Source organism: Phoca vitulina, unplaced genomic scaffold, assembly GCF_004348235.1.
Source record: "Phoca vitulina isolate PV1807 unplaced genomic scaffold, GSC_HSeal_1.0 scaffold63, whole genome shotgun sequence".
In the NCBI taxonomy this organism is placed as follows: domain Eukaryota; kingdom Metazoa; phylum Chordata; class Mammalia; order Carnivora; family Phocidae; genus Phoca; species Phoca vitulina.
In genome coordinates, this window is record NW_022589766.1 from 4,739,690 (window position 1) to 4,755,976 (window position 16,287).

At 40.1% G+C, this 16,287-nt stretch overlaps 1 protein-coding gene and 1 pseudogene across 4 annotated transcripts in view; one reads left to right on the forward strand and one right to left on the reverse strand.

Annotated features, from left to right (window-relative positions):
* The window catches only part of HADHB (hydroxyacyl-CoA dehydrogenase trifunctional multienzyme complex subunit beta), a 37,644-nt gene extending 35,794 nt beyond the window's left edge, over positions 1-1,850 (forward strand). For all 4 annotated transcript variants that reach the window (XM_032391465.1, XM_032391469.1, XM_032391466.1 and 1 more), the window contains exon 16: positions 1,295-1,850. In XM_032391465.1, the coding sequence (XP_032247356.1) occupies positions 1,295-1,330 (36 nt within the window). In that variant the 3' untranslated portion in view covers positions 1,331-1,850. The remainder of the gene's footprint in view (positions 1-1,294) is intronic.
* Positions 1,851-13,536: 11,686 nt separating this feature from the next.
* LOC116623984 lies at positions 13,537-14,258 on the reverse strand (annotated as a pseudogene).
* Between the last annotated feature and the right edge of the window lie 2,029 nt (positions 14,259-16,287).

The following is a 16,287-nucleotide window of genomic DNA, read 5'->3' on the forward strand; positions in this document are numbered from 1 at the left end:
CGTGAGACCTTATCTATAAAATCTCTCCAAGAAGTAAATTATCTTTCTTGAAAACTGAACTATACGTTAATTGGAGAATTTATTTACTTCTGGATGATGTAATGCTATTTATTTGGGGGAAATTTGTATTCTGTGGATTTTTTTTGTTGGCCTTGCTTGCCCTGCAGACAGAGCGTACTACCAGCCTCGGCCATTTCACTCTGGGGATAAAATCCAGAAGGAGGGCTAATTATAATTTTTTTTTTTTTTTCCCCTAACCCTGATGGAAACAGATTTGGTTTTCTTCCAGATTATAGAAACTTTCTGTTGCTAGTCAAGATGAATAAATATGTAAAAGTTTAAACATCTTACACTTAAAAACCTTTATTTATGGCTTGCCTCAGAAACTTTGAAGAAATAAAGAGATCAGTTATTTGTGGGTTGGAGCATTTCGGACTTCATGATGAAAAGCATTTTTCAGTCTGTAACTTCAGCCACAGAAAACCATAGTCAGGACTGGAGCCCTCCCTCCCGTCTTTCTGTGCCAGGCTTAACTGAGGGAGATAACCAGTGCACGGTACTGTGCAGAGTGAGTGGTCCATGAGGGTTAGTGTCCTGTGGTTTTGAGTGCGTGTTCCCTGATAGTTCATCTAGGACACAGAGTATAACACAACCCTGGATGCTTTTGTGAAGAATACCACCCAGTACCTTTCTTCTAGGAGAAATGTACCTTAGAAAGTAGATTGAACTTGGCATTGTTTCATCAAGAGCCAAATGCCTGATACAAAGACGACTAGGAGATTAAAGAAGGAATCCGGCGTTTTGGCTCTGTTAACATTTTGGGCCAGATAATTCTTTGTGGTGAGGGGGTTGTAGTCTGTGTTGTAGGATGGTATTTTTTGTTGTTGTTTTTTGTTTGTTTTTAAATTTACTGGTTTATTTTTAGAGAGCCAGCGCAAGCAGGGAGAGGGGCAGAGAGAGAGAGAAGCAGACACCCCACCAAGTGTGGAGCCCGACGTGGGGCTCCATCTCTCCACCCTGAGATCATGACCTGAGCTGAAATCAAGGGTCGGACACTCAGCCGACTGAGCCAGCCAGGCGCCCTGTGTTGTAGGATATTTAGCGTGATCTCTATCCAGTAGATGCTAGGAGCAATACTTTCCCATACATGCATAAGATCACACAGTGTTTGAAAGGGGGAGCCGGGATCAAACTCTATAGCCTGTACTTTTCCCATTGTTCTCTTTTGCCTCGGGACTGGCTGGATTCTTCACCTTCCATTGCTCTAATTGAACTCATTTTTCCCCCCTTACAGGGCCATGCTATGATTGTGGAAGCTTATCCAAAATAATAGATAATGAAGAGGTGACCTGGAGTTTCTGTGCAACACTCGCACTAGGCAATGCCATTCCAATGCATTACTAAATGACATCCTTAGTTCCTAGCTCCTCTTAGGAAAACACGACCCGTGGCCTTCTGTCAAATACTTTGCAATGAAACCTTGCTAGTGCTCTGAGCTTTCCAGAAATCGTGGCTTACTGCTCTTTCAGGGATTTCTTAGTCACCAGAATCACACAGTTATAACGTTTAAGCAATTGTTTTTGGTTTCTGTTTTCATTAAATACTAAGAGTTGCAATTTGGGAAAGAGGTTAGCTGAGATTTGGAGTCATCTTTATAACATTTGCAAATTACACTCTTTCCTGTTTGTGACCTAAAGACCAAGTGTTTTCTATAAAATACAAACCGATGTGCCTAAAGAAACTTAATTATGGAAAGATAATTCAGAGTTTAAATGTTCCTGACAACTTACAGTAAAATGTTTAGATGTATAAGTACCCTATTAACCTTAATAAAGTGAGAAAGTATCGAACGGTTTGCCTTGTTTTTTTACTGGAGGTAAAGGGTCGTTCTCTTGGCATGGGGGGAGATTTGCCTTTACTCATTTGTAACTTCTCACCATCTTAGTCAACTGTGAGGCTGCTAGGAATATAAAAAGGGTCCTACTTTAGAATAACACCTTTTTCCCTCATTGCTCCATGGAAATAAATTTATTTCACTGTTTGGAGATGTCTCTGTTTGCCAGGATTTAAGTGAAGTGAAAAGAAATTAAAAAAAAATTTTAAAGATTTTATTTTTTATTTATTTGACAGAGAGAGACACAGCTAGAGAGGGAACACAAGCAGGGGGAGTGGGAGAGGGAGAAGGAGGCTTCCCGCGGAGCAGGGAGCCCGATGCGGGCCTCAATCCCAGGACTGTGGGATCATGACCTGAGCTGAAGGCAGACGTTTAACGACTGAGCCACCCAGGCACCCTGAGAAATTTTAAAATTTTGATCAACATAATAAAAACTTTTTATTATGCACTAAATATATGCTAGTGCTTTGAAGAAGCTCAGGCCTCTCAGTTGTGGTTATTTCTGTGGATGTTGCTTACATCTATGAAGGTCACTGGCAATTAGGACAGATTGGGCAAAGGAGGAAGTAGTACTAAGCACTTAACAGGGTATTTGAGACTCCCAGCATCATTTCCCCATGATTTCATTGGTAATTTCAACATAATGGGAGTTTTTAATACTCAAAACCAATATATTTACATAGATATCACAAAATTCAACTCTAGATAAATATGAAAGGTAAAAAACTTTCTTAAAATTTTAGAAAAAAATAAAAGTTTTAGAAAAAATACTTTAAGAAAAATACCACTATGACCTTAGGTTGGGGAGAGAGGGAGGTTTCTTAAGATATTTAAAGTTCTAATCAAAGGAATTGATCTATAGATTTGTTTATGTTGAAATAAGAACTTTTGATAGAGTTGAAAGACAAGCCACAAAAGGGGCAAAAATAAAGATACATCTTACAAAGGAGATATGTATCTCTCATAAAGATATATGTGTGTCTTTCTATATGATGTAGATGTATCTTTCAAAGGATCCAGGATATATAAAGAATTTATACATCAATAGGAAGATAATAAAAAAAAGGGGGGGGCAAAAGGTATTAAGCATTTTTTAGAAAATAATGTAGAAATGGAGAATAAACATGAAAAGATGCTGATTAGTAAAGAAAAATTAGGATCATAATGAGATAATATTTTATACCCACCAGGAGAAATGAACGAGACTCAGAATACCATGTGTTGCTAAGGATGTGGACCAGTAGGAACTATTATACACTGCTGGCGAGAATACAGATTGATACAACCACTTTGGAAAACAGTCTGGCATTATCTGGTACATTTGAAAATGACACGGTCTATGACCCAGCACACAAGTACCGGGGAGACATGTATGAGAGTGTTCATTGCACTGTGGCTCTTTTTTTTTTTTTTTTTTTTTTTAGATTTATTTATCTATTTTAGAGAGAGAGAAACTCAAGCGGACTCTGCGCTGAGTGTGAGCCAGACACAGGGCTTGATCTCATGACCCTGAGATCACGACCTGAGCCGAGATCAAGAATCGGCTGCTTAGCTGACTGCGCCACCCAGGTGCCCCTACCATTGCTCTTTAATAGCAAAATATTGTAATAACAAATGTTCATTGACAGGAAAGGTTCAGAAACAAGCAAAACTAAGTATATTTGTAGGATGCCTACATATGAGATAAAAATATTTTCTAAAACAGTTAAGGGAAGAGAAAAGGGAAATCTTTCATACAGAAGAATTCCAAATAATATATGTAGACTGCATGACCCAGGAAGTGGAGCATGTCCCTCCTCACTTGAGTGTGGGCTGGACTTAGTGTCTCAACTCCAGCAAATAGACTATGAAAAGGGAAAACAAGGCGACCTTCCAGTGGAGAAACCTGGCAAACACTAGTTTAACCAAGTGACCCAGGTTAACTTCATCAGTCCTGTGGTATGGATAACACATAACTTCCTGGCACGATGTAACGACAGGGGCACTTCACTTCAGTGGTATTCTTTCCAAATGCCCATAAGCCAGTTGGATCATGAGAAAACATAAGACAAACACAAATCCAGGGACATTCTAATAACTACTTGACCGTGTTCAAAACTATCAAGGTCATGAAAAAATAATCAAGGTCATGAAAAACTATCAAGGTCATGAGAAACTCAGACCAGAGGAAGCTAAGGAGCTATGACAACTAAATGTAATACAGTGTCCTGGATTGGACTCTGAAACAAAAAAGGGACATTAGTGGAAAGCTGGTAAGATCTGGAGATAGTAGGGTTTGTTTTTTCCTTTTTCTTTTGTCCTTTTATCCTGTAATTACAAAATAAGAAAAATTTAGATTTTAGTTGATGTTAAGGTACATTTCTATTTCTGGTGGCTGTTAAAAATTCACATATTGGTTATATTGTAAAAGATAAAACAAATAGATTTCCTCCCCCCCCCCCCCCCCATTTGAGAGGTTGTAAGAAAAATCTTACAGGGTAGGGAGGAGTCCAAGATGGCGGAGGAGTAGGAGACCTGGATTTCGTCTCCTCTCAGGAATTCAGCTGGATAGGGATCAAACCATTCTGAACACCTACAAACTCAACAGGAGATCGAAGAAAAGAATAGCAACAACTCTCTGAACAGAAAAGCGACCACTTTCTGGAAGGTAGGACTTGCGGAGAAGTGAATCCGAGGCGATATTCGGGAGGATAGACGGCGGGGGAGGGGGCCTCCGTCCACCGCTTCTGGCAAGTGATAGAACCGCGGAGCACAAAATCGGAACTTGTAGAAGTCTGCTCTGCTGAGGGACGTCACTCTGGTGGCGAAGTGGGGGGTGGAACCCCCGTGGGACAGTGTGGTCTCAGGACCCTCGGGGTCACAGAAAGTCCGGGGGTGCCTGAGTGTGGCAGAGCTCCCAGGTATCGGAGCGGGGAAGCCGGCTGCAGAGACGGAGCCCAGGCGCGGGCTCTCAGCTCGGCGTTGCCATAAACCGTGATCCGCGGCACAGTCGGGCCACTGCTCCTCCAGCAGGGACCCAACAAGCGGCAGATCCGGGGAAACTCACCTTCTTCCCCCGGGAGGAGAGGTGCGGGAGCGCACTGCAGGAATCTGCTGGGTTTGGAGACTCCACCCGGGGTCGGGTGCCAGATAGAAAGGCGCGGCCACAGGCCGGGTGAGCGCAGAGTGTGGCCGGAGACCGGGGAGACGGGAGTGACTGACTGCTTTTCTCTGGGGGCGCACTGAGGAGCGGGGCCCCGAGTTCTCGGCTCCTCCGGGGTGGAGACTGGGAGGCCGCCATTTTCACTCTCCGCCTCCAAAGCTGTACGGAAAGCTTGCAGGGAACAAAAGCTCCGGAGAGCAAACCCGAGCAGATTACTTAGCCCGGACTGGCAAGGGCGGGGCAATTCTGCCTCCGGCAAAGACATTTGGGAACCACGGCAACAGGCCCCTCCCCCAGAAGATCAGCAAGAACAGCCAGCCAAGACCAAGTTTACCGATCAATGAGAACAGCAGAACGCCAGCGCTAGGGGAATACTGCACATAGAATTCATGGCTTTTTACCATGATTCTTTAGTTATTCAACTTAAATTTTTAAAATTTTCTTTATTTTTTGTTTTTTTTGTTTTTTTTGTTTTTTTTTTTATAAAGATTTTATTTATTTATTTGAGAGAGAGAATGAGATAGAGAGCATGAGAGGGGGGAAGGATCAGGGGGAGAAGCAGACTCCCGGCTGAGCAGGGAGCCTGATGTGGGACTCGATCCCAGGACTCCAGGATCATGACCTGAGCCGAAGGCAGTCGCTCAACCAACTGAGCCACCCAGGCGCCCAAAATTTTCTTTATTTTTAAAAAAATTTTTTCTTCTCTCCTTTTTCAACCAGCTGAAATAGATTTAAAAAATCTATTTCAATTTTCATTTTTACAGAAACATTCCAGCCTTTCGTTGTATTTAATCTTATTTTTGCATATATATGTGTTTTTCTTCCCTTAAAATTTTGGGATGCAGTTTCTTCTAAAGACCAAATACACCCAAAAATCTACTGTATGGCTCTGTTCTATTCACCCGCCTGATCATATTCTCTCTTTTTTTTCCTTCTTTCTTTTTTTGTTTGTTTTTGGGGTTTTTTTGTTTTGTTAAAGTCTTTTTTTAATTTTCATCTTTACAGTTACATTATATCCTTTCAATGGTATATATAAGTTTTTCTTTCTTTACAATTTTGAGATATAGGTTCCTCTAACAAACTGACCAAAATACACTCAGGAGATAGTGTATTGCTCTGTTCTGTTCGCCTGTTTATATCCCTTCCTTTTGTTGTTGCTGTTCTTGTTTTCTTTCTCTTTTCTTTTTTTCTTGTCTTTTGATTTCCATTTTTACATTTACATTCTATCCCTTCATTGTATTTAATTCTGTTTTTGTACGTATACAAGTTTTTCTTTCTTTACAATTTTGGGATCTAGTTTTCTAGATACCCAGAATCTAGTGTATTGCTCTATTCTGCTCATCTGTCTGATTATTTTCTGCCCCCCCCACCCCACTCCCAGTTTCAGGCCTCTTCTGATTTGTTTAGTGTATATTTCTCTGGAGTCGTTGTTGCCATTTTAATATTTTGTTCTCTCATTCATCTGTTCTTCTCTGGACAACATGACAAGACGGGAAAACTAACCTCAAAAAAGAGAACAAGAAGCAGTACTGACTGCCAGGGACCTAATCAAGACATTAGTAAGATGTCGGAACTAGAGTTGAGAATAACAATTATAAAGATACTAGCTGGGCTTGAAAAAAGCATAGAAGACACTAGAGAATCCCTTTCTGGAGAAATAAAAGAATTAAAATCTAACCAAGTTGAAATCAAAAAGGCTATTAATGAGATGCGATAAAAAATGGAGGCTCTAACTGCTAGGATAAAATAAGGCAGAAGAGAGAATTAGTGATATAGAAGACAAAAAGATGGAGAATAAAGAAGCTGAGAAAAGAGAGATAAACAACTACTGGATCACGAGAGGAGAATTTGAGAGATAAGTGATACCATAAAGCAAAACAATATTAGAATAATTGGGATTCCAGAAGAGGAATGAGAGAGGGCAGAAGGTATATTGGAGCAAATTATAGTGGAGAACTTCCCTAATCTGGGGAAGGAAACAGACATCAAAATCCGGGAGGCATAGAGAACCCCCCTCAAAATCAATAAAAATAGGTCAACACCCTGACATATAATAGTGAAACTTGCAAATCTCAGACAAAAAGAGAAAACCTGAAAGCAGCTTGGGACAAGAGGTCTGTAACCTACAAGGGTAGAAACATTAGATTGACAGCAGACCTATCCACAGAGACCTGGCAGGCCAGAAAGGACTGGCATGATATATTCAGGGTGCTAAATGAGAAAAATATGCGGCCAAGAATACTTTATCCAGCAAGGATGTCACTTAAAATAGGAGAGATAAAAAGCTTCCAGGACAAACAGAAACAAAGAATTTGTGATCACTAAACCAGCCCTGCAAGAAATATTAAAGGGGATCCTTTAAGTGAAGAGAGAGCCCAAAAGTAACATAGACCAGAAAGGAACAGAGAAATATACAGAAACGGTAACTTTACAGGCAATACATTGGCACTAAATATGTATCTTTCAGTAGTTACTCTGAATGTAAATGAGCTAAATGCCCTAATCAGGAGATACAGGGTATCAGATTGGATAAAAAAGCAAGACCCATCGATATGCTGTCTGCAAGAGACTCATTTTAGACCCAAGACACCTCCAGATTTAAAGCGAGGGGGTGGAAAACCATCTATCATGCTAATGGACGTCAAAAGAAAGCTGGGGTAATAATCCTTACATCAGACAATTTAGATTTTAAACCGAAGACTGTAGTAAAAGATGAGGAAGGACACTATATCATAATTAAAAGGTCTATCCAACAAGAAGATCTAACACTTGTAAATATTTATGCCCCTACCATGGGAGCAGCCAATTATGTAAGCCAATTAATAACAAAATCAACGAAACACATCGATAATAATACAATAATAGTAGGAGACTTTAACACTCCACTCACTACAATAGACAGATCATCTAAGCAGAAGATCAACAGGAAATAGGGCTTTGAATGACACACTGGACCAGATGGATTTCACAGATATAATCAGGACATTCCATCCCAAAGCAACAGAATGCACATTCTTCTCGAGTGCACGTGGAACATTCTCCAGAGTAGATCACATCCTGGATCACAAATCACGTTTCAACTGGTACCAAAAGATTGGGATCACTCCCCGTATATTTTCAGACCACGATGTTTTGAAACTCGAACTCAATCACAAGAAGAAAGTTGGAAAGAACTCAAATATTTAGAGGCTAAAGAGCATCCTACTAAAGAATGAATGGGTCAACCAGGAAATTAAAGAGGAATAAAAAAAAAAATTTCATGGAAACAAATGAAAATGAAAACACAACTGTTCAAAACCTTTGGGATGCAGCAAAGGCAATCCTAAGAGGGAAGTAGATAGCAGTATGAGCCTGTCTCAAGAAACAGAAAGGTCTCAAATACATAACTTAACTGTGAACCTAAAGAAGCTGGAGAAAGAACAGCAAATAAGGCCTAAACCCAGCAGGAGAAGAGGAATAATGAAGATTAGAGCAGAAATCAATGAAATAGAACCCAAAAGAACAGTAGAACAGACTAATGTAACTAGGATCTGGTTCTTTGAAAGAATTAATAAGATTGATAAACCCCTGGCCTGACTTATCAAAAAGAAAAGAGAAAGGACCCAAATAAATAAAATCATGAATGAAAGAGGAGAGATCACAACTAACACTAAAGAAATACAAACAATTATAAGAGCATATTATAAGGGGTGCCTGGGTGGCTCAGTCGTTAAGCGTCTGCCTTCAGCTCAGGTCATGATCCCAGGGTCCTGGGATCCAGCCCCGCATTGGGCTCCCTGCTCTGTGGGAAGCCTCTCCCACTCCCCCTGCTTGTGTTTCCTCTCTCGTTGTGTCTCTGTCAAATAAATAAATAAAATCTTAAAAAAAAAAAAAAGAACATATTATGATTATATGCCAACAAATTAGGCAATCTGGAAGAAATGGATGCATTCCTAGAGACGTATAAACTACCAAAACTGAGCCAGGAAGAAATAGAAAACCTGAACAGATGATAACCAGCAAGAAAATTGAAGCAGTAATCAAAAATCTCCCAAGAAACAAGAGTCCAGGGCTGGATGACTTCCCAGGGGAATTCTTTCAAACCTTTTTTTTTTTTTTTTTAAGACTTTATTTATTTGAGAGAGAGAATGAGAGAGAGAGGAGAGAGCATGAGACGGGGGAGGGTCAGAGGCAGAAGCAGACTCCCTGGAGCAGGTAGCCCTATGCAAGACTTAATCCTTGGACTCTAGGATCATGGCCTGAGCTGTAGGCAGTCCCTTAACCAACTGAGCCACCCAGGTGCCCTCTTCCAAACATTTAAAGAAAAATTAATGCCTATTCTTCTGAAGCTGTTTCAAAAAAATCAAAACGGAAGGAAAACTTCTCAACACTTTCTATGAAGCCAGCATTTCCTTGATCCCAAAACCAGACAAAGACCCCACCAAAAAGGAGAATTACAGACCAATATCCCTGATGAACATGGATGCAAAAATTCTCACCAAAATACTAGCCAATAGGATCCAACAGTACATTAAAAGGATTATTCACCAGGACCAAGGGGGATTTATTCCTTGGCTGCAAGGGTGGTTCAATATCCACAAATCAATCAACATGCTATATCACATTAATAAAAGAAAGGACAAGAACCATATGATCCTCTTAATAGATACAGAAAAAGCATTTGACAAAGTACAGCATCTTTTTTGTTTAAAACTCTTCACAGTGTAGGGATAGAGGGAACATACCTCAGTATCATAAAAGCCTTATATGAAAAGCCCACAGTAAATATTCTCAATGGGGAAAAGCTGATAGCTTTCTCCCTAAGGTCAGGAACACAGCAAGGATGTCCACTCTCACCACGGATGTTCAACATAGTACTAGAAGTCCTAGCCTCAGCAATCAGACAACAAAAAGAAATAAAAGGCATCCGAATCAGCAAAGAAGTCAAACTCTCACTCTTCGCAGATGACATGATACTCTATGTGGAAAACCCAAAAGACTCCACCCCAAAATTGCTAGAACTCATACTGGAATTCAGCAAAGTGGCAGGATATAAAATCAGTGCACAGAAATCAGTTGCATTTCTATACACTAACAATGAGACAGAAGAAAGAGAAATTAAGAAGTCGATCCCATTTACAATTGCACCCAAAACCATAATATACTTAGGAATAAACCTAATCAAAGAGGCAAAGGATCTGTACTCAGAAAACTATAGGACACTCATCAAAGGAATTGAAGAAGACACAAAGAAAAGGAAAAACGTTCCATGCTCATGGATTGGAAGAACAAATATTGTGAAAATGTCTATGCTACTTAGAGCAATCTACATATTCAATGCAATCCCTATCAAAATACCATCAACTATTTTCACAGAGCTGGAACAAATAATCCTAAAAATTGTTTGGAACCCGAAAAGACCCCGAACAGCCAAAGGAATGTTGATAAAGAAAACCAAAGCTGGTGGCATCACAATCCCGGACTTCAAGCTCTACTACAAAGCTGTAATCATCAAGACAGTATGGTACTGGCACAAAAACAGACACATAGATCAATGGAACAGAATAGGGAACCCAGAAATGGACCCTCAACTCTATGGTCAACTAATCTTTGACAAAGCAGAAAAGAATGTCCAATGGAAAAAAGATAGTCTCTTCAACCAATGGTGTTGGGAAAATTGGACAGCTACATACAGAAGAATGAAACTGGACCATTTCCTTACACCACACACAAAAATAGACTCAAAATGGATGAAAGACCTAAATGTGAGACAGGAATCCATCAAAATCCTAGAGGAGAACACAGGCAGCAACCTCTTTGACCTCAGCCGCAGCAACTTCTTGCTAGACGCGTGTCCAAAGGCAAGGGAAACAAAGGCAAAAATGAACTATTGGGACTTCATCAAGATAAAAAGCTTTTGCACAGCAAAGGAAATAGTTGACAAAACCAAAAGACAACCGACAGAATGGGAGAAGATATTTGCAAATGACATATCAGATAAAGGGCTAGTATCCAAAATCTATAAAGAACATATTAAACTCAACACCCTAAGAACAAATAATCCAATCAAGAAATGGGCAGAAGACATGAACAGACATTTCTGCAAAGAAGACATCCAAATGGCCAACAGACACATGAAAAAATGCTCAACATCACTCGGCATCAGGGAAATACAAATCAAAACCACAACGAGATACCACCTCGCACCTGTCAGGAATGGCTAAAATTAACCACTTAGGAAATGACAGATGTTGGCGAGGATGGAGAGAAAGGAGAACCTTCTTACACCGTTGGTGGGAATGCAAGCTGATGCAGCCACTCTGGAAAAAGTATGGAGGTTCCTCAAAAAGTTGAAAATAGAGCTACCCTATGACCCAGCAATTGCACTACTAGGAATTTACCCCAAAGATACAAATGTAGTGATCCAAAGGGGCACCTGCACCCCAGTGTATATAGCAGCAATGTCCACAATAGCCAAACTATGGAAAGAGCCTAGGTGTCCATTGACAGATGAATGGATAAAGAAGATGTGGTGTATATATAAAATGGAATATTAGCCATCAAAAAAAGAAATCTTGCCATTTGCAACGACGTGGATGGAATTGGAGGGTATTATGCTAAATGAAATAAGTGAATCAGAGAATGACAATTATCATATGAGCTCACTGATATGTGGAATTTAAGAAACAAGGCAGAGGATCATAGGAGAAGACAGGAAGAAATGAAACAAGATGAAATCAGAGAGGGAGTCAAACCATGAGACTCTTAATGTTAGGAAACAAACTGAGGATTGCTGGAGGGGAGGTAGGTAGGGGGATGGGGTAACTGGGTGATGGACACTGGGGAGGGTATGTGTTGTAATGATCACTGGGTATTTTATAAGACTGATGAATCACAGACGTGTACGCCTGAAACAAATAATACATTATGAGGAAGGAAGGAAGGAAGGGAGGGAGGGAGGGAGGGAGGGAGGGAGGGAAAAAAATGTTTTTGAAATTTTAATTTATCTCTTAGGAATACTTTTTTAATACATATTTTTATTTTTTATTTATTTATTTTTAAAGATTTTATTTATTTGAAGGAGAGAGAGTGAACAAGAGAGAGAGCATGAGCAGGGGAGGGGGAGAAGCAGACTCCCCTGCTGAGCAGGGAGCCCTATGTGGGGCTCAATCCCAGCACTCTGGGATCATGACCTGAGCTGAAAGCAGTCGCTTAACTGACTGAGCCACCCAGGTGCCCCTAATACATATTTTTAAAGATTATTTTTAAGTAAACTCCACACCCAATGTGGGGCTCAAACTCACTACCCCAAGATCAAGAGTCATATGCACTGCCGACTGAGCCACCCAGGTGTTCCCACCCCCAATAATTAAAACAAAAAGGGGTTTATGAGGCAGAGGAATTCCCAAATTAAAATTACCAATTCCCAAATTACCATACCTAGCTTGCCATATCAAACATTTCAACTCTGTTAGCTAAATGAGCTACATAATATCCTTAAAGATCAACCAGAGAAGAGAAAGATCTCATCTTCATTACTGATTTAGAATCAAAACTTAATCTTTCAAAAGAGTATTTTAATGTCATAATATGTCTGTTAAAAGATCTTTCCTAGAAATTAAGTGTTCTTTCTTTCATTCTTGAAATGATACTTCATTTCTTTAGCAACTTAGGGACAATTATTAGCTGAGTATTTTAATTATGATAAACCCGCTAAAATTAAATTACCTCTTGGTGCATATGAAGAGGTGCAAACCAAATTTTCTTTGACAAAAATTTACATGAATGGGCAGTTAGATGAGCAGTCTTTAAAGTTGAAGTCTCCTAGTACAGAAGCTATTTATTTATTAAATATTTTATGTATTTATTTGACAGCGTACAAGCAGGGGGAGCGGCAGGCAGAAGAAGAAGGAGAACCTGGCTTCCCACTGAGCAGGGAGCCTGATGCGGGGCTCCATCCCAGGACCCTGGGATCATGACCTGAGCTGAAGGCGGATGCTTAGCCCACTGATCCACCCAGGCATCCTGTAAGCTATTAAACTCTTACCAAACATGGAGAGTATAAAATTTAGTATGACAGTCTGCTGTTCACAAAACCATGGCAAAATGTGTATTTCAAAATTTGGATATAAAATAAAATGATAACATTTGGATAATTCTGTGAATTCCCAAACATGTATTGGGAATATTCATGTTTATCCAAATATCATCCAGAATGCTAACAGCGCTGCTGGAAGCTTTTGATAGGATCAGCAGTCACTCAGAAAACTTTTAGTTTGTTCACCAATTAGGAAAGTTTCTGTTTTTCAATTACATTTTGGAATAAAGTCTATGACCATTAATTGCAGTTTTTTGTTGCTATTTCAGAAATGTCATTGACAGCGCACTGTACATACTATAGACAAAAAGATAAAGCAAAGGATAGCTTGAGACTGATTTTTCTGTTAACTCATTCTCTTTAGGAGGCCAGTCCCAGTGACCATTTGGAGGCTTGTAAGAAGCTCACGGACTTAGAGGCTCCTCACCTGCCCTTCAGACTCAGGTCACTATTGGTCACTAATGCTGACAAAGATAAACTTTCAGACACCTCATCTTTCCTAAGGTTCAAAAATGGTTCTCGAGTTAAAGGATCTCTCTCAAGACTTTGTTTTCTTGTTCAAGTTGGAATACTCGTTCCTGTTCCTTGCAACCCTGTTGCTCATCAATTTCAATGGCTTTCCTCATTACTGCTGCCATTTCAGGTCTCTGTCCAACATGTGCTTGTAATTCATTCTGATTTGTTTCCAAGTGCCTCCTCTTCAGTTTAGATGCATTAAGGACGAATCCTTTGGAGCTGTTGTGATGTACCATGTCAGTCTTGGAGTGCTGCTCTTTTAACTTCATTAGTATACCAGATCATGTGTTTAGCTATCCATTGTCTAAACATTTGCTCTTGACACTTGCTCATTATAAGTTCCAAGGCAGACTGATGTTCTTCCAGGGATGTATACAATTCTTTGTTCTCTTGTTGCACTTCTCTGATTTGTCTGTTTTCTTGCTGGATTCCCATAACTAATGTGGACTGTGGCCAATGTCCTGCCACTTCATTAAGTTTTTGAATTTCTTCTGGATACTGCTTTGTTGCTTCTACTCATTGACAGCTGTGGTGTGGTCAGTCAGAGATTCTGTCGCATCGTCATGATCTCTTCATCTTTCAACAAGAGCATTAGCATCGGCAAGTGACTTCTCAGTTGTGCAACTCATTTCTGAAGGAATACTTTGGTCTCGATCCCTGTCAGCTGTCAGCTGTGGCGTGACGACTCAAGGCCTCTGCTCACAGGGACCTACGCACCCAAGAGAAGAGATTCCTCTTGCCCGTTCAGCTTCTTCAGTGAACAGGTACAGAACCCAGCAGAGATAGTCAGTGGAAGTGCGGCTGGAGGGGTCAGTGGGGTTCAGCCCCATCACTGACCCAAGAAAAACCTCTTGGAGATAATAGTTTGTTTTAAAACCCAGAAATAAATCTTCACTATGTGGTCCAATGATTTTTGGCAAGAGTGCTAAGACCATTTAATGGAGAAAGGACAGTCTTGTCAGCAAATGGTGTTGGGAAAATGGAAGGGCCACAGGTAAAAGAATGAAGTTGGACCCTTACCTTACACTATATATAAAAATTAACTCACAGTGGATCAAAGACCTAAACACAAGAGCTAAAATGATAAACCTCTTAGAAGAAAATGGTAAAAGCTACATGACATTGGATTTGGCAATGCTTTCTTGGTTATAACACCAAAAGCACTGGTGACAACAACAAAATAGATTGGACTTCATAAAAATAAAAAATTTCTGTGCATCAGAGGACATAGTGAAAGGGCAACCAATGGGAGAAAATATTTGCAAATCATATATCTGATAATATCCAGAACATTTAAAGAACTCTTACAACTCCACAAACAAAAAGCAACCCAGTTTAAAAATGGGCAAAGAATTTAAATAGACATTTCTCTAAAAAAGTTATACAGATGACCAATAAGCATGTGAAAAGATGTTCAACATCATTAGTTGTTAGGGAAATGCAAATCAAAACTACATTGCTATAGGGGCGCCTGGGTGGCTCAGTCGTTAAGCGTCTGCCTTCGGCTCAGGTCATGATCCCAGGGTCCTGGGATCGAGCCCCGCATCGGGCTCCCTGCTCCGCGGGAAGCCTGCTTCTCCCTCCCCCACTCCCCCTGCTTGTGTTCCCTCTCTCGCTGTGTCTTTCTCTATCAAATAAATAAATAAAATCTTTAAAAAAAAAAAAAAAAACTACATTGCTATAGCACCTCACATCCATTAGGATGTCTGCTATCAAAACAAAAACAAAAACAAAACAGAAAATAGCACATGGTGGAGAAACCAGAGCCCTTGTACACTGCTGGTGGGAATATAAAATGGTGCAGCCGCTGTGGAAAACAGTATGACAGTTCCTCAAAAAATTAAAAATGGAATTACTACATGATCTAGCAACTCTATGTCTAGGTAAACATCCAAAAGAATTGAAGCAGTGTCTCAGATTTGTACACCCACATTCATAGCAGCATTATTCACAATAGCCAATAGGGGAAAGCAACCCAAATGTCCACTGGTGGCTGAATGTGTGTATACACACAGTAGGATACTATGCAGCTTTAAAAATCCTGTCACAGCCTACAACATGGATGAACTTTGAGGACAGTATGCTAAGCGAAATAAACCAGTCACAAAAGGAGGAATACTGTATTCCGTACAAAATCGTCACGTTCATAGAGACAGAAAGTAGAATGATGGTTATCAGGGATTGGAGTAAGGGGAATGGGGAGTTAATAGGTACAGAGTTTCAGTTTTGAAAGATGAATTCTGGAGATTGGTTGAACAATATTGTGTATGTACTTATCACTACTGAACTGTACACTTAAAATGGTTAAAATGATAAATTTCATGTGTTTCACCATACAAAAAAAATTTTAAATGCTATATCAAAAACATTCAGAGCAGAGGTCACCCCTGGGCAGGAGGCAGTGGGATTGGGTTGGAGAGGGCTTCAGTGGTGTTGCTAAAGTTCTAGTTCTGCAGTTGAGTCATGGGTTCACCCAACTTTACGTAAGTTATATGCTATCTCTAAACATTCTCTGCATGTCAGAGAAAGCTGAGCTGTTTTCAGTAGCATCACTGCTACAAAAGACCACCCTTGGCTGTCGTGGTTATAGGTGCCTCCATCTAAAGTAGACATTGCTGTTTGTTCTCAGATATCTCAAACTGGTTATGCTATTCTTAA